Genomic DNA, 19,096 nt, shown 5'->3' on the forward strand with positions numbered 1-19,096 from the left:
ACTCGGATATACGTCACAATAGAGAAGCCTTACATTTCATGTCTATTTTAAAGCTAACTAACATGGAATGTTCCTCTGAATATAAAATAAATGACTGCAGACAATGGAATTAATTTGTTCAAGAAAACACTATTTATTGTACGATACATAGTTTAAATAAGTGTCAAAAGATTTTCAAAAAAGACATTATGATACAACACTGATAAAAAGATTTACGCAAGAAACAGGTTAAACTAACAGCAGTCTGAAATACAAGCTGGATATGCAATATTAAATGCAAACCATGCCTTTTAAGGATTTTATGGCATTTGTGTGTAATAAGGAGTATATTGCAGACCCAAATAAAAGTACAGTAGTTCACTGGTAAATATAGTAAAATGTAGTGTTACAAAAGAAAACAAACTTTTTTTTCTTTTGTAGAGGGGAAAGGAATGGAACAAAGTTATAAAGTAACTAAACGGATTATTACTTAAAAACATTAAATAGAAGAAATTGTTATTATCAGGCTCAAATTTCCATGTACACATAAACCAAAGTTTCTCGTATTGGGTTTTAACAAGCACATATTTGAGCAGATTTCTCAAACAAATTTTTACTACGGGAACGCAGAGTCACAAACAATCCTAATAATTAAGATGCATCTGTATTGTGACAGAACATTGTGCACTTAATCTATACTTCCCATTCAAGACAAGTATATACAGAAAACAAGAGACAAAACGCAATGTAGAGAAATGAAATGCTGCAATATAAAATTACATGGCACAACAATGATTTAAAATAACTTGGATTAAGTAACACATTGGAAAGCTGCTAAATGAGGGAAAGAATTGGATCTGAAAGAAACCTCTGAATTGGAGATTTTCAGTAAGATACATTATATAATCTCTCTCTCCCTCTGTCAAAAAAATATTAATGAATCAAAATAAAGGTATACTATCTACATTTAAAGCAATAGGGTTGTGATTTCATGAGATGGATAAGCAGGTTCTGAGTCCAGCAGGCCAATAATCACATTCCACACATGATCCTGTAAGAAGAAATATAACATTGCATTATTTCAAGATTAACTCATTTATTGTACACCTAAAAAGTCAAAAAAAAAAGTCAGTTCAGGTCAAAAAGGGACTTACCTTTGGTGTGTTTTATCTTGAACCAATACTTCTATCCTCAAAAATAGTGATCTCCACCTTTAAAAACTCAAGTTGAGGAAATTAAGTGCTGTAAAACTCTGAAATTATTTGACATTTTGTCTGAAAGTTGACCGTTCACCGACAAGGAAATCTATGGAACACTCAATTTTAGCAGCCAAAGACATATTACTAAACTAAGGTTTTCTATCAAATGGTTTGTATCAAATTTGAACATGGGGAAAAAAGCTTTTTAATATCAATGTTGAAAACAATTGTGCTGCTTTTTGTGGAAACCGTGATATTTTTTGTCAAGATTCTTTGATGAATAGAAAGTTTAAAAGTATTTATTTGAAATAGAAATCTTTCACAACATTATAAAAGTCACTTTGGATCAAATTAATGCATCCTTGCCAAGTAAAAGTATAAAATCAATTCTTACTGGCACCAAACTTGAACGGTAGAGTAAGTTTCTACAGTAAGAATTCAATGGCAAATCCTTCATGTCAGGAATCCCCTCTTTCACCAGGGGACAGAAAGACCCAAATGATGTTTCTATGTAAGAAAGGATACAACTCTGAGTCCCCTCTCTATGGGGTCAGTCAGGAGAAGCCCAAGAGGAGCATAGATCTTCTCATTCTGCTCCTGGATGTACTTGGCAATCTTTTTCAGCACCTGAACGAATTTAACATATTATTGAAATCCATATCGACAATCAGTACGTTTACATTGACAACAATATTCCAATATTAACACGATTAAGACAATACTCTGATTAAGAAACTTCCATGTAAACAGTGATTTCTGATTACCTTAATCTGGCTAAAGTCATACTCGAAGTAAACACAAATCTAAATATAGCTGCGAGCAGCGATGGCGGGCCCAAGCCCGGTGGCACCGCCACCCCGGTGGCTTCAGGGCAACTGTGCACAGCGGGCAATAGGCACTTAAAACGGTTAAACATCAAAGGACTATGTCAAATTCACTCCACATTTACTGCACTACAAGGTGCCGTTATAGAGCCCCTCCTCCCTGCCCATTTTCAAAGGATTACATGTGCCAAGTTTTAACATTATTCTGATGAATTTTGAAGCAAATCAGGTAAAAATAAGAGGGTGATCTCAAAACATTTCAAAAAGTGATACACTTCTTGCTGCCATTTGGTGGCGCTATAACTTTGACTCACAATAGTTACATCCATGTGATCAGACTACTACAACCAACACACTCCTGAAGTTTCATAAACATCAATCAATGTATGCAGAAGTTATAACACATTTCCTGTTTCCCTTTTCTCGCCATAAATTCGTTGCCTCGCCACGGCCAAACCGTTTGAGATATCCAAAATCCGTTTGCAATTAAACAACTTCAATGTGTTAGCAACAAGTTAAAAAAAGCTTGGTGTAAATTGGATAAACCCTGTAGGAGTATTAGTATAAAATTCATAGCCTGTTTTTTCAAAAAATTAACATTCAAACCAAAATAGCTGACTTCCTGTTGGTCGGAGCTAATGAATGTAAATTAGAAAATTGTCCGGCTTGATGAGAATAATATGTGTACCGAGTTTGGTGACTGTAGGAAAAACTAACCCCCCCACTTTTGTCAAAAGGTGGCGCTACTGAGCCCCTCCACCACGCCCATTTCTATGGCTTTGTCCATGTCTACTGGTTGACAATATTGATGTGTGTGTCGAGTTTCATGCAATTTGAAGCATGTTAAGAGCCTCAAAAACACTCAAGAATATTATTACAGTTTGACCTGTTGCCATGGCAACAATATTTCAAATATCAAAAATCCTGTCATAGGTCTACATCTGCTGTGTATTGACATTACACTGATGAAGTTTGAAGCAAATCAGGAAAAAATAAGAGGGTGATCTCAAAACATTTCAAAAAGTGATACACTTCCTGCTGCCAGTTGGTGTCGCTATAACTTTGACTCACAATAGTCACATCCATGTGATCAGACTCCTATAACGAACACACTCGTGAAGTTTCATAAAGATCAATATATGTATTAAGACGTTATAACACATTTCCTGTTTCCTTTTTCTCGCCATAAATTCGTTGCCTCGCCACGGCCAAACCGTTCGAGATATCCAAAATCCCCTGGCAATTTTTAATCATCAGTGTCTTGACTTCATGCTGACCGAGTTTGGTGGCGATCGGATTAATCGTCTAGGAGGAGTATATCAAATTCCAGAGCATGCGTTTTTCAAACAACCCTTAATAGCTGACTTCCTGTTGGCGTGGCGATTAACTTAGAGCGCGAAAGTTGTTCGGCCCGATGAGGTCTATATGTGTACCGAGTTTCATACTAATACGTGCAAGCATGTTTAATATATGGACCAAATTTTCAGACTTTTTTCAAGGGGGCGCTGTCGAGCCCCCCTGCCACGCCCGGGTACCAGCCTCTCCGGCGTCCTAATGGCCGCGGATTCCAATGTGTGTGCCAATTTTCAAGAGTTTTTGAGCATGTTAAGGCCCCCAAAAAGCCCCGGAAGACGGAAAAAAAAAAAAAAAAAAAATAAAAAAAATAATAATAATAATAATCCTTAGAAGAACAAGAGGGCCCTGCGCGAATTTTCGCTTGGGCCCTAATAATAATCCTTAGAAGAACAAGAGGGCCCTGCGCGAATTTTCGCTTGGGCCCTAATAAATATAGCTGCGAGCAGCGATGGCGGGCCCAAGCCCGGTGGCACCGCCACCCCGGTGGCTTCAGGGCAACTGTGCACAGCGGGCAATAGGCACTTAAAATGGTTAAACATCAAAGGACTATGTCAAATTCACTCCACATTTACTGCACTACAAGGTGCCGCTATAGAGCCCCTCCTCCCTGCCCATTTTCAAAGGATTACATGTGCCAAGTTTTAACATTATTCTGATGAATTTTGAAGCAAATCAGGTAAAAATAAGAGGGTGATCTCAATGTATGCTGAAAGTGACACATTTTCTGCTTCCAGTTGGTGGCGCTATGACTTTGAATCACAATAGTCACATCCATGTGATCAGCCTTGTACAACGAAGACTAAGCCAAAGTTTCATCAAAATCAATTAATGTATGCAGAAGTTATAACACTTTGTTTCCCTTTTCTTGCCATAAATTCGTTGCCTCGCCACGGCCAAACCGTTTGAGATATCCAAAATCCGTTTGCAATTAAACAACTTCAATGTGTTAGCAACAAGTTAAAAAAAGCTTGGTGTAAATTGGATAAACCCTGTAGGAGTATTAGTATAAAATTCATAGCCTGTTTTTTCAAAAAATTAACATTCAAACAAAAATAGCCGACTTCCTGTTGGTCGGAGCTAATGAATGTAAATTAGAAAATTGTCCAGCTTGATGAGAACAATATGTGTACCGAGTTTGGTGACTGTAGGAAAAACTAACCCCCCCACTTTTGACAAAAGGTGGCGCTACTGAGCCCCTTCACCACGCCCATTTCTATGGCTTTGTCCATGTCTACTGGTTGACAATATTGATGTGTGTGTCGAGTTTCATGCAATTTGAAGCATGTTAAGAGCCTCAAAAACACTCAAGAATATTATTACAGTTTGACCTGTTGCCATGGCAACAATATTTCAAATATCAAAAATCCTGTCATAGGTCTACATCTGCTGTGTATTGACATTACACTGATGAAGTTTGAAGCAAATCAGGTAAAAATAAGAGGGTGATCTCAAAGCATTTCAAAAAGTGATACACTTCCTGCTGCCAGTTGGTGGTGCTATAACTTTGACTCACAATAGTCACATCCATGTGATCAGACTACTACAACTAACACACTCGTGAAGTTTCATAAAGATCAATATATGTATGCAGACGTTATAACACATTTCCTGTTTCCTTTTTCTCGCCATAAATTTGTTGCCTCGCCACGGCCAAACCGTTTGAGATATCCAAAATCCGTTTGCAATTAAACAACTTCAATGTGTTAGCAACAAGTTAAAAAAAGCTTGGTGTAAATTGGATAAACCCTGTAGGAGTAGTAGTATAAAATTCATAGCCTGTTTTTTCAAAAAATTAACATTCAAACAAAAATAGCCGACTTCCTGTTGGTCGGAGCTAATGAATGTAAATTAGAAAATTGTCCGGCTTGATGAGAACAATATGTGTACAGAGTTTGGTGACTGTAGGAAAAACTAACCCCCCCACTTTTGTCAAAAGGTGGCGCTACTGAGCCCCTCCACCACGCCCATTTCTATGGCTTTGTCCATGTCTACTGGTTGACAATATTGATGTGTGTGTCGAGTTTCATGCAATTTGAAGCATGTTAAGAGCCTCAAAAACACTCAAGAATATTATTACAGTTTGACCTGTTGCCATGGCAACAATATTTCAAATATCAAAAATCCTGTCATAGGTCTACATCTGATGTGTATTGCCATTACATTGATGAAGTTTGAAGCAAATCAGGTAAAAATAAGAGGGTGATCTCAAAGCATTTCAAAAAGTGATACACTTCCTGCTGCCAGTTGGTGGCACTATAACTTTGACTCACAATAGTCACATCCATGTGATCAGACTACTACAACCAACACACTCGTGAAGTTTCATAAAGATCAATATATGTATGCAGAGGTTATAACACATTTCCTGTTTCCTTTTTCTCGCCATAAATTCGTTGCCTCGCCACGGCCAAACCGTTCGAGATATCAAAAATCCCCTGGCAATTTTTAATCATCAGTGTCTTGACTTCATGCTGACCGAGTTTGGTGGCGATCGGATTAATCGTCTAGGAGGAGTATATCAAATTCCAGAGCATGCGTTTTTCAAACAACCCTTAATAGCTGACTTCCTGTTGGCGTGGCGTTTAACTTAGAGTACGAAAGTTGTTCGGCCCGATGAGGTCTATAGGTGTACCGAGTTTCATACTAATACGTGCAAGCGTGTTTAATATATGGACCAAATTTTCAGACTTTTTTCAAGGTGGCGCTGTCGAGCCCCCCTGCCACGCCCAGATACCAGCCTCTGGGGCGTCCTAATGGCCGCGGATTCCAATGTGTGTGCCAATTTTCAAGAGTTTTTGAGCATGTTAAGGCCCCCAAAAAGCCCCGGAAGATAAAAAAATAAAAATAAAAATATAGCTGCGAGCAGCGATGGCGGGCCCAAGCCCGGTGGCACCGCCACCCCGGTGGCTTCAGGGCAACTGTGCACAGCGGGCAATAGGCACTTAAAACGGTTAAACATCAAAGGACTATGTCAAATTCACTCCACATTTACTGCACTACAAGGTGCCGCTATAGAGCCCCTCCTCCCTGCCCATTTTCAAAGGATTACATGTGCCAAGTTTTAACATTATTCTGATGAATTTTGAAGCAAATCAGGTAAAAATAAGAGGGTGATCTCAATGTATGCTGAAAGTGACACATTTTCTGCTTCCAGTTGGTGGCGCTATGACTTTGAATCACAATAGTCAAATCCATGTGATCAGCCTTGTACAACGAAGACTAAGCCAAAGTTTCATCAAAATCAATTAATGTATGCAGAAGTTATAACACTTTGTTTCCCTTTTCTTGCCATAAATTCGTTGCCTCGCCACGGCCAAACCGTTTGAGATATCCAAAATCCGTTTGCAATTAAACAACTTCAATGTGTTAGCAACAAGTTAAAAAAAGCTTGGTGTAAATTGGATAAACCCTGTAGGAGTAGTAGTATAAAATTCATAGCCTGTTTTTTCAAAAAATTAACATTCAAACCAAAATAGCTGACATCCTGTTGGTCGGAGCTAATGAATGTAAATTAGAAAATTGTCCGGCTTGATGAGAATAATATGTGTACCGAGTTTGGTGACTGTAGGAAAAACTAATCCCCCCACTTTTGTCAAAAGGTGGCGCTACTGAGCCCCTCCACCACGCCCATTTCTATGGCTTTGTCCATGTCTACTGGTTGACAATATTGATGTGTGTGTCGAGTTTCATGCAATTTGAAGCATGTTAAGAGCCTCAAAAACACTCAAGAATATTATTACAGTTTGACCTGTTGCCATGGCAACAATATTTCAAATATCAAAAATCCTGTCATAGGTCTACATCTGCTGTGTATTGACATTACACTGATGAAGTTTGAAGCAAATCAGGTAAAAATAAGAGGGTGATCTCAAAGCATTTTAAAAGCGATACACTTCTTGCTGCCATTTGGTGGCGCTATAACTTTGACTCACAATAGTTACATCCATGTGATCAGACTACTACAACCAACACACTCCTGAAGTTTCATAAACATCAATCAATGTATGCAGAAGTTATAACACATTTCCTGTTTCCCTTTTCTCGCCATAAATTCGTTGCCTCGCCACGGCCAAACCGTTTGAGATATCCAAAATCCGTTTGCAATTAAACAACTTCAATGTGTTCGCAACAAGTTAAAAAAAGCTTGGTGTAAATTGGATAAACCCTGTAGGAGTAGTAGTATAAAATTCATAGCCTGTTTTTTCAAAAAATTAACATTCAAACCAAAATAGCTGACTTCCTGTTGGTCGGAGCTAATGAATGTAAATTAGAAAATTGTCCGGCTTGATGAGAATAATATGTGTACCGAGTTTGGTGACTGTAGGAAAAACTAACCCCCCACTTTTGTCAAAAGGTGGCGCTACTGAGCCCCTCCACCACGTCCATTTCTATGGCTTTGTCCATGTCTACTGGTTGACAATATTGATGTGTGTGTCGAGTTTCATGCAATTTGAAGCATGTTAAGAGCCTCAAAAACACTCAAGAATATTATTACAGTTTGACCTGTTGCCATGGCAACAATATTTCAAATATCAAAAATCCTGTCATAGGTCTACATCTGCTGTGTATTGACATTACACTGATGAAGTTTGAAGCAAATCAGGTAAAAATAAGAGGGTGATCTCAAAACATTTCAAAAAGTGATACACTTCCTGCTGCCAGTTGGTGGCGCTATAACTTTGACTCACAATAGTCACATCCATGTGATCAGACTCCTATAACGAACACACTCGTGAAGTTTCATAAAGATCAATATATGTATTGAAACGTTATAACACATTTCCTGTTTCCTTTTTCTCGCCATAAATTCGTTGCCTCGCCACGGCCAAACCGTTCGAGATATCAAAAATCCCCTGGCAATTTTTAATCATCAGTGTCTTGACTTCATGCTGACCGAGTTTGGTGGCGATCGGATTAATCGTCTAGGAGGAGTATATCAAATTCCAGAGCATGCGTTTTTCAAACAACCCTTAATAGCTGACTTCCTGTTGGCGTGGCGATTAACTTAGAGCGCGAAAGTTGTTCGGCCCGATGAGGTCTATATGTGTACCGAGTTTCATACTAATACGTGCAAGCATGTTTAATATATGGACCAAATTTTCAGACTTTTTTCAAGGGGGCGCTGTCGAGCCCCCCTGCCACGCCCGGGTACCAGCCTCTCCGGCGTCCTAATGGCCGCGGATTCCAATGTGTGTGCCAATTTTCAAGAGTTTTTGAGCATGTTAAGGCCCCCAAAAAGCCCCGGAAGACGGAAAAAAAAAAAAAAAATAAAAAAAAAAATAAATAAATAATAACGAGCAGCGATGGCGGGCCCAAGCCCGGTGGCACCGCCACCCCGGTGGCTTCAGGGCAACTGTGCACAGCGGGCAATAGGCACTTAAAACGGTTAAACATCAAAGGACTATGTCAAATTCACTCCACATTTACTGCACTACAAGGTGCCGTTATAGAGCCCCTCCTCCCTGCCCATTTTCAAAGGATTACATGTGCCAAGTTTTAACATTATTCTGATGAATTTTGAAGCAAATCAGGTAAAAATAAGAGGGTGATCTCAATGTATGCTGAAAGTGACACATTTTCTGCTTCCAGTTGGTGGCGCTATGACTTTGAATCACAATAGTCAAATCCATGTGATCAGCCTTGTACAACGAAGACTAAGCCAAAGTTTCATCAAAATCAATTAATGTATGCAGAAGTTATAACGCTTTGTTTCCCTTTTCTTGCCATAAATTCGTTGCCTCGCCACGGCCAAACCGTTTGAGATATCCAAAATCCGTTTGCAATTAAACAACTTCAATGTGTTAGCAACAAGTTAAAAAAAGCTTGGTGTAAATTGGATAAACCCTGTAGGAGTAGTAGTATAAAATTCATAGCCTGTTTTTTCAAAAAATTAACATTCAAACCAAAATAGCTGACTTCCTGTTGGTCGGAGCTAATGAATGTAAATTAGAAAATTGTCCGGCTTGATGAGAATAATATGTGTACCGAGTTTGGTGATTGTAGGAAAAACTAACCCCCCCACTTTTGTCAAAAGGTGGCGCTACTGAGCCCCTCCACCACGCCCATTTCTATGGCTTTGTCCATGTCTACTGGTTGACAATATTGATGTGTGTGTCGAGTTTCATGCAATTTGAAGCATGTTAAGAGCCTCAAAAACACTCAAGAATATTATTACAGTTTGACCTGTTGCCATGGCAACAATATTTCAAATATCAAAAATCCTGTCATAGGTCTACATCTGCTGTGTATTGACATTACACTGATGAAGTTTGAAGCAAATCAGGTAAAAATAAGAGGGTGATCTCAAAGCATTTTAAAAGTGATACACTTCTTGCTGCCATTTGGTGGCGCTATAACTTTGACTCACAATAGTTACATCCATGTGATCAGACTACTACAACCAACACACTCCTGAAGTTTCATAAACATAAATCAATGTATGCAGAAGTTATAACACATTTCCTGTTTCCCTTTTCTCGCCATAAATTCGTTGCCTCGCCACGGCCAAACCGTTTGAGATATCCAAAATCCGTTTGCAATTAAACAACTTCAATGTGTTCGCAACAAGTTAAAAAAAGCTTGGTGTAAATTGGATAAACCCTGTAGGAGTAGTAGTATAAAATGCATAGCCTGTTTTTTCAAAAAATTAACATTCAAACCAAAATAGCTGACTTCCTGTTGGTCGGAGCTAATGAATGTAAATTAGAAAATTGTCCGGCTTGATGAGAATAATATGTGTACCGAGTTTGGTGACTGTAGGAAAAACTAACCCCCACTTTTGTCAAAAGGTGGCGCTACTGAGCCCCTCCACCACGCCCATTTCTATGGCTTTGTCCATGTCTACTGGTTGACAATATTGATGTGTGTGTCGAGTTTCATGCAATTTGAAGCATGTTAAGAGCCTCAAAAACACTCAAGAATATTATAAAAGTTTGACCTGTTGCCATGGCAACAATATTTCAAATATCAAAAATCCTGTCATAGGTCTACATCTGCTGTGTATTGACATTACACTGATGAAGTTTGAAGCAAATCAGGTAAAAATAAGAGGGTGATCTCAAAACATTTCAAAAAGTGATACACTTCCTGCTGCCAGTTGGTGGCGCTATAACTTTGACTCACAATAGTCACATCCATGTGATCAGACTCCTATAACGAACGCACTCGTGAAGTTTCATAAAGATCAATATATGTATTAAGACGTTATAACACATTTCCTGTTTCCTTTTTCTCGCCATAAATTCGTTGCCTCACCACGGCCAAACCGTTCGAGATATCAAAAATCCCCTGGCAATTTTTAATCATCAGTGTCTTGACTTCATGCTGACCGAGTTTGGTGGCGATCGGATTAATCGTCTAGGAGGAGTATATCAAATTCCAGAGCATGCGTTTTTCAAACAACCCTTAATAGCTGACTTCCTGTTGGCGTGGCGATTAACTTAGAGCGCGAAAGTTGTTCGGCCCGATGAGGTCTATATGTGTACCGAGTTTCATACTAATACGTGCAAGCATGTTTAATATATGGACCAAATTTTCAGACTTTTTTCAAGGGGGCGCTGTCGAGCCCCCCTGCCACGCCCGGGTACCAGCCTCTCCGGCGTCCTAATGGCCGCGGATTCCAATGTGTGTGCCAATTTTCAAGAGTTTTTGAGCATGTTAAGGCCCCCAAAAAGCCCCGGAAGACGGAAAAAAAAAAAAAAAAAAAAAAAAAAAATAATAATAATAATAATCCTTAGAAGAACAAGAGGGCCCTGCGCGAATTTTCGCTTGGGCCCTAATAATAATCCTTAGAAGAACAAGAGGGCCCTGCGCGCTTAATTCGCTTGGGCCCTAATTAAGATGTGGGGTTTACCTATTTTAGTCGCATTATCGAAGCATTATATACATGTTCACACCTTAATCACAGGACACACACAAGCTTTCATAAATTAAAAATTAAAACTGAACATGGTACTAGTAATGAAGACGAACTGTATGTTGATACATGAAATTCTGGAGGGAATGTCGGATGGTGTGGCATGGGGACGTAATGACGAACGCCATTAATCGGTCTATGCTCTATAACCTGTAAAACGGGAACATGAAAGGAATATTCTAAAGGAAACTCCTGTAAAAACCCTAATCAGAATATTGTCTATTCAGAATAAGATCAATAATTAGATTATTGTTGTCCATGTAAACTTAGTCAGTGTCATATTGGTGATATCTACAGCCTACATCTCTGTAAACTCACCTTCTCATAGTGGGTCTCCATGCAGAGGAAGATTGTGTATGCAGTGAGACAGGCCAGACAGCCCTCCAGATATGACCTGCCGCCCAGCTTCTCCGCCTCTGCATAGAGATTATTTAGGGTCTGCATGGTCTCCTCAAACTGCTGCTTGTCAATCTGTAACAACAAATCCATTATCAGCATTAACACTCTGTGAGAGGTGTGAACTAGAGCTGCACGATTAATCGTTAAAAGGCCGAGGTCTCGATTCAACCACCCATGCAATCTTATTCCTGAATGACAGCAATTCACCGGTTTCTATTAACCTTTGTCAAGTACAATCACAGCAGAACATTCAAATGTGGTGGTCCAGTGCAACCTCTGACAAAATTTAGTCGCACCAGCAGGAAAAATGGTAGCAAAACCCAATGCAAATGGGTTGCGGTCTGGAGCCCTAAGATTAGTGGTTACTAATTAAAGGTAAAATTTGGGAGGATCTATTGACAGAAATGCAATATTATATCCACAACTATGTTTTCAGTGGTGCATAAAGACCTTACATAATGAACCGTTATGTTTTTATTACCTTAGAATGAGCCATTGCTATCTCACACTTACATGTCAAGACGCCATTATGCGCTGGCATGTTTCTACAGTAACCCTAAACGGACAAACTGCTCTACAGATCGCGTTTCGTCACTATGTCAGTTGGTGTTTTTAGAGGCAGCTTGCATCCGTCATTACATTGAATATGCACAAGTTGTAGTCGTAGTAGTAGTAGTAGTTGTCTGGTTTATTAGAAGCAGAGACTAGAGTTGCCAAAAGTAACGACTTTGGTACCTATCTGTACTGAAATTTAAAAAATGTGACACTTTGAGCAGATTTGTAAACCCCTCTGATTGGCCATTGTGTTGATGCGCTCATTGGATATGTCTGTGATTGGCTACAATGATCAACGCACGGCAGCGTTTGAAAGCACACTGAAGTGTTTGAATTTGAAAGCATTTTCAAAGCAACTGTCTATCAGTGGACTTGTCAAACGCTCCCGTGTGTATCTGTATAAGTGCTTGTGGCAATCATTAATGACTATTTACAACGTTTTTACAGTGTTGATCATTGTAACCAATCACTTACATATCTGATGAGCCGTGAACACAATGGCCAATCAGAGGTGTTTACGAATCCACTCAACAGTGCTCAGAGCGTCACATTTTTAAAATTTCAGTACCGACTAGGTACCGAAGTCGGTACTTTTGACAACTCTAGCAGAGACCGTTCTTTGTTAGAAGTAAGAAGAAACCTCATTACTACACTGGCTAATGTAAGTTACTCTCTGCTGTCTCAGATGACGACATCGTTGTCGTGTCGGCCAATGGTCACCGTAGCTTCTCCAAAAGGGGTGTGTGCCGTTAGTTGCAGTTTGCAACCTTACCAATAGATGCTGCTAAAATGTACACATTGCACCTTTAAGTGGTTACTTAGTTGTTGTTGTTTTGTTTTTGTTTTTAACCAATTGTTTTGCATTGAATTATTGAGTGGTGGATGTGTGAAACACATGTGGAGCATAAAAATGACAAATGAAAGAATCTAAATCGTTCCTTGTGTTTGCTATGGATCTCTACACACCCTGCTCTCCAGCTCTGCTGGGAACTTGGTCTGAAACTTGCAGATGGTGCCGGAGGTGTAGTCTCTCTGAACAAAAACCTTGGAGGCGACGGCTGCTTGCCGCAGGTCCTGCAAGCTGTGCGTCTGGAGAGAAAACAACAGATTATGTAATGTATTATTCAAATCATTTTACATTTTAGCAATATTACATTTAAATATTTAATATGACATTTTAGCAGCCAAAAATTCAAAACTAAACTAACATTTTCCTTGTCAAAATAATGATTTGTATTATAATTGTAAATATCAACAAGATTAAATTTTTTCACCCAAGCAAGATATCTTTATCTATAACATGCAATACAGTTTATGTTTTTAAATGTTTTTGAAAAAAGACTCTTATGCTTACCAAGCCTGCGTTTATTTGATCAAAAATACAGTAAATAGTACTGTGAAGTATTATTACAATTTCAGTTTTCCATTTGAATATATTTTAAAATGTAACGTTAATTTATTCCAGTGATGTCAAAGCTGAGTTTTCAGCATCATTACTCCAGTCTTCAGTGTCACATGATCTTTCAGAAATCATTCTAATTTACTGGTTTGCTGCTAAAATAACATTAATTATTATGATCGATGCTGATTATTAAAAACACAGGAAATCATATCCATAAACACAAACCACACACACAACGCCCTTACAGCATCATCTTCAAATATGACAAAATAAAACGACTGAAATCTGATGACAACCTGAAGCTCACTTTAAACATGATACATGGTTTTATATTTATATTGACAGTGAAACTGATTATTTAAATTTTACGAAAGTTAATGATCGACGTAGATAGTTATCTTTGACGACCACTAGAGAAGCGCTAACGTGTCAAATAATAATGGTATTACAAAAAAGACACGTATGTGTGATCCGAATAGTAGGATAATAAAACATTTATTATAACGTGTTATTTGAGACGTCATTCTTTGTCCGTGTACAAGAGGAAATTGTAATACAATTCTGTTTTTATTCACATACCTCCGCCATAGTGGCTGCTGCTCCTCTTCCTGTTTTTCAACCTCCTGTCCTCCTCAAAATACAGTCCGGTAGGTACCATTGGCTTTATTCATCAGTTCCGCTGCTACACCAATTCCAAACTAATGGCCAGCGCCCCAAAGTTTGTTTTTTTCCCCCCATTAAATATTAATTATAAAGAAAAATGAACTATAAACAAACACATAATTAACAAACAAACAAATGAAATTAAAGTAATGTGTTCTATAGAATATAGAACACATTACTTTGCTTTTATTGTATAATTTCTTTGACTGAAGTGATTTTTGACAGTATTGTTAAATAAGTAAATAAATAACCATGACTTCAGTAACCAACCTATAGCAACATTAGGCTATAAGTTGAAATAGGCTACTTGGTTTAATTGTTAATCCCAACAGAAGTAATGTCTCTGTGGTAAATTCAATTTAATGTAAGGGGACAGGAGAAGATAATTACAAAATATCGCAATTGAAAATAAAAAGAAAAGGACATTGTGCATTGTTCAATAATGTCTTTGAAATTCCCAAGCAGATTTAGTTTTGGATGTAATTTAAATGTAAAACAGACAGTATCTCGTTACATACTAGTAATGCTGTATTTGTTTGCCATCACGACAATATCATTAGAACATTTCAAAGAGAAATGACATTAATGCCTAAAACAGTTCTTTCCTTGTCTCCATCTGTCTTTTTATAACAGAGAAAAGTCTTTATAATGGAAAATGCAATACAGCATCCTTCAGTTCAGTCATCCTTACATGATAAATGATTCATCAGAGGTATCATTTATTCCTAAAGGTTCCCTTGGGACACCTGGGCCATTTTTCATAACATACAAGAAAGTTTTCATCATCACTCAGTTCCTTGACAGTACTGGATCACCTCATGGACATAAAAAAGCATGTGGCCTTTATATTAGAGTCTGTGAGATCTGTTAAACCATTTGTCAGATCATATACTAGACAAGAAAAAACAAAATGGAAAAAAAAGCATATTGCGCAGTGATGGTTTAATTTTATAAGCACTCTGAGTGTATTTATAGAATATCTGTATCAAGTTTACTGTAGTTGCACTTTATCTGCAGTTTATCAGGTCGTTCAATTCACATGTGAGCTTTCTGATCAGTCAGAGTTTAAAATGAGGGAACTCCAGCACAGTAATTAAGACCAGATTCAAAAAAAAAGAAGAAAAAAAAAAGTACACATTCTAGCCTGTGTAATATTTTGTTCTTGAATTCATGTCCCTCTATAGTGTTGTTTTAATGTATATCACTATGCTAGCACATTGCAAGTGATTGTTTTGTTGACTTTTCGCATAAATCCTTTAATCAATATGTAATTAAATAATTAGTTCTTAAATATTAATTTATTTATGCTTTTATAATGTTACACAAAAAACAACAACAAAAGAATAGAACAGAAGAACCGAACAAAAGGAAGTTGCATACACTAGACACAAACGCTAGCGCAAATGAGACAAGACACTAAACACAGGAAAAGGCTGAACTTAAAGTATACTGACAAACAGGGTAATTAATGTAACAGCTGAACTAAATGAACTAATGACATTGGTAACCATGACAACTAAAGAGAAGCGAGAAAAAAACAAAGGAATGCATGTGACTCATGAATACAAACTAAAGTCCATGAAAACAAAACTCAGAACAAACACAACAGAATATTTGTAAGATTTACCCTTGCGCTTGCGCTGTGAAGAGAAGGAGGCTTAAGCAACACCACTGGCACTGAAGACCTAGGCGGAGTCACGAAGGCGAGCATCTGAGGTGGAGCCAGAGTGCCTGAGAACTGAGGTGGAGCTGGTGTGACAGGGGACAGAGTCCGAGCCGGAGGGAAGGAAGAACCCACTGAAGCCATAGGGGTGGAGAGACTGAGCGCAACATAAGGCTCATAAGTCTGTGGCATAATTATAGTGACGACTGACCAAGGTGGAACCGGTGGGATGAGGGAACCCAGTGGAGCCACAAGGCTGAGGGTTTCTGGTGGAGCAGAGAGTCGGAGGAGCAAAGGTGGAGCCGGCAGGTCGACGGGCCAAGGTGGAGCAAAGGGACCAGAAGCAGAGCTTTAGGATCCTCTCACTCGGGCGAGGCTGGTGACTGCCCGACCTGAGGCTTCACGTCACTGCAAGGCATCACCAGGGAAGGTGAAGGACTCCAGGCATCCAGCTGAGGTGGGGCTGGAGGACTATCTGAGCTTGGTGATGGTAACAGAGGTAAGCTTGACGGGATCAATGACGGGAATTCACAGTCACTGTCTGTGATGCTGAAAGTTCAGGATGGGATAGAGTGGGATGCAGTACCTTCGTGTCCAAATCTATCAGCCATTCTTCTTTTTCCAATTCCACCATTCCCTCTGCCACTGATATCGCTGGCTCACACCCCTGGTCAGACTCACTCTGGGACTCCAGGTCAATGGACGGCGCTGTCCCTTCCACGCTGGGTTCTGGCTCACTCATTGCGGCTGATGGTGGCTCTCCTGACACCTGATGATGGCCTCCCTCCATTCAAGTTCTGAGTTGTCTGGGAGGTCTACAGGTTGATGGTAGTTCGCCCCGATCCAGAACAGCGATTTGATGGTTCTGTCGTTGTGCAGGTGACGGCAAGAAGGCAGAACTGCTCTGTGAAGTTCAAAAAGTTAAGGCCTCTCTGGGCCAATTCAAAAAATTTTGCTGCAATATCCATTTTTTGAGGTCTGGTCTTCTGTCAGTAAGTGTCACACAGACAGACTATTAAGAAGGATAAAGTTCAAACACAGGTATCTAAAGGGTTAGTTTGAATCAGGAGCGCAATGAATCAGTGTATCGAATCATGATTTAGATCACGTGTCAAACTGCCAACGGCTGAAATCACATGACTTTGGCACTCCGAACAGCAGATTTGATACACTGATTCATAACACTCTGATGCTTCCTTAAGCATTGTTTTGAAATCGGCCATCGCTAAATAAGTCGTTATTTTGTTTTTTTTTGCCGCCCAAAAATATTGTCGTCGCTTTATAATATTAATATTGAACCACTGTACTCACATGAACTGATTTAAATATGTTTTTAGTACCTTTATGGATCTTGAGAGAGGAAGTGTCATTGCTCCCTATGAAGGCCTCACTGAGCCATCGTATTTCAACTAAAATATCTTAATTTGTGTTCCGAAAATTAACGAAGGTCTTACAGGTGTGAAACAGCATGAGGGTGAGTAATAAATTACAGAATTTTCATTTTTGGGTGAACTAACCCTTTAATAGTAATCCACAGCATAAAACAGAACAAAGCTGGAAGCTGTATACACTCTGGACACAAACACTAACACAAATGAGACCGGACACTAAACACAGGAAAAGACTGAACTTAAACATACTGACAAACGGGGTAATTAATGAAACAGCTGAACTAAACAAACTAACATTAGTAATCATGACAACTAAAGAGAAACAAGGGAACACATGTGACTCATGTTTAAAAAATAAGTCCATGAAAATGAAACTGAGAACAAACACAACTGAATATTTCTAACAATATGCATCAAATTAATCTGGGTCAGTGTTATTTTAGTATAATTTATCTCATAGTTTTTATTAATATTTTGAATTAGATTTTATGTTTTCAGTTTTCATTTCCATTTTAGTAATTTTGTTGTGTGTTTTGTGTCAACAGTATATTTAGTTTTAGTTTTAGTTATTTTAGTACTTAAACTTAAATTAAATGAAAATGAGAAATGTTGCTTTGGCAACTAGCTAAAATAAAATAAGTTTGATTTTATATTTAATTTTATTTCAGTAAATGTTTATTTTATGTTTTTTTTTTTTTTTTTTGTTATGGTTTTAGTTTTAGTTAATAACCTTGATCTGAGTAAAATCCTTTTAGTTAATGGTTACCTTTTAAAGGTACACAATGTAACTTTTTTTTAACAAAGTCAATAACAGAGTCAGATACACCATAATTTCTTCTTTCAAAACGTGTTTTTGTCTTACCCTGATTCACTATGGTAAGCCTATTATAAGTGTTTATATTTTAGACCTGACTGGATGGTTTTCAAGGGAAAATGCGTACACTCGCCTATGAGCGTCATATCTGTAAATAGAGAAAAATTGCTGTGGCTAGGCGGCTACTTTGACGTGTATATGGTGTGGGAATGGCATCACAGCGAGTGAGAAAGGTTAACATGGAGCACACTAAATCTTGAACCTACGGGGAATCACATGTTTTACAGAAGAGAGTCTGGTGGCAAAAAGAGAATGTGACAGAGCTTGTAAAACAAGAATCAACAGATCTCAGGGAATTAAAATGTTATAAAAACGACACAGAGATGGTGTTTTTATTACCCAACAGATGAGTAAGGTATTTTATAAAGGTGATACACTGTCGTAGCTTTCTAACAGAGTTCATTGTAAAGCATTATCTATAATGAAGGGTCATGTTCATCTGCACAGTCACAGAAAGCTGAAGCAACCAAAACAACGTTCTTCTGCAACCATTAGAGGGCTAAAAGGTGCATAGTGTACCTTTAATAAAATATTAAGAACTCAAATTTGTATTAAAACAATCTAATTTGGCAAAATAAAACTTTTTTAATTACTTTTTTTTGGGGGGGGACAAAAATAAGAATTTGCAGTTGGTACTGTGAAGTGAGCAGGATTTTGTTATGTTTTACTAAACTTAGGGAACTAACAGTTTTAGAATTGAATTTATCAACTATTCTGAACAAGTGTTAGCCCAAAACATTATATAAGCCTATATCAAACTACCAAAAACACAACTCAGTCCTCAATCATTTCCTACAAATGTTTCTTTATAGTGTTCTGCAACTTTATCTATATTTCACCAACTCAATGTCAGGGGAACAGAACATATAATAGCAG

General features: G+C 38.3%; 1 protein-coding gene across 1 annotated transcript; it reads right to left on the minus strand.

Moving 5' to 3' along the window:
- Positions 1-117: 117 nt before the first annotated feature.
- On the minus strand, positions 118-14,280 carry golga7 (golgin A7). The gene is made up of 6 exons (XM_067399393.1): positions 14,209-14,280; positions 13,194-13,316; positions 11,592-11,744; positions 1,704-1,805; positions 1,134-1,190; positions 118-1,030 (listed from the first exon to the last, which is right to left on the minus strand). The coding sequence occupies exons 1-5, from the start codon at positions 14,215-14,217 to the stop codon at positions 1,146-1,148; spliced, it is 432 nt and encodes a 143-aa protein (XP_067255494.1). The 5' UTR covers positions 14,218-14,280; the 3' UTR covers positions 118-1,030; positions 1,134-1,145.
- Positions 14,281-19,096: the final 4,816 nt, after the last annotated feature.

The sequence above is a fragment of the Chanodichthys erythropterus genome, chromosome 10 (genome assembly GCF_024489055.1).
Source record: "Chanodichthys erythropterus isolate Z2021 chromosome 10, ASM2448905v1, whole genome shotgun sequence".
Classification (NCBI taxonomy): Eukaryota; Metazoa; Chordata; class Actinopteri; order Cypriniformes; family Xenocyprididae; genus Chanodichthys; species Chanodichthys erythropterus.

Excerpts from the sequence above, each read along its gene's own strand:
- golga7 (XM_067399393.1), bottom strand. Across the intron at positions 11,745-13,193 it reads CAGCAGAGCTGGAGAGCAGG|ATTGACAAGCAGCAGTTTGA; the intron begins GTGTGTAGAGAT and ends TTGTTGTTACAG. Across the intron at positions 1,806-11,591 it reads TGGAGACCCACTATGAGAAG|GTGCTGAAAAAGATTGCCAA; the intron begins GTGAGTTTACAG and ends AAATTCGTTCAG.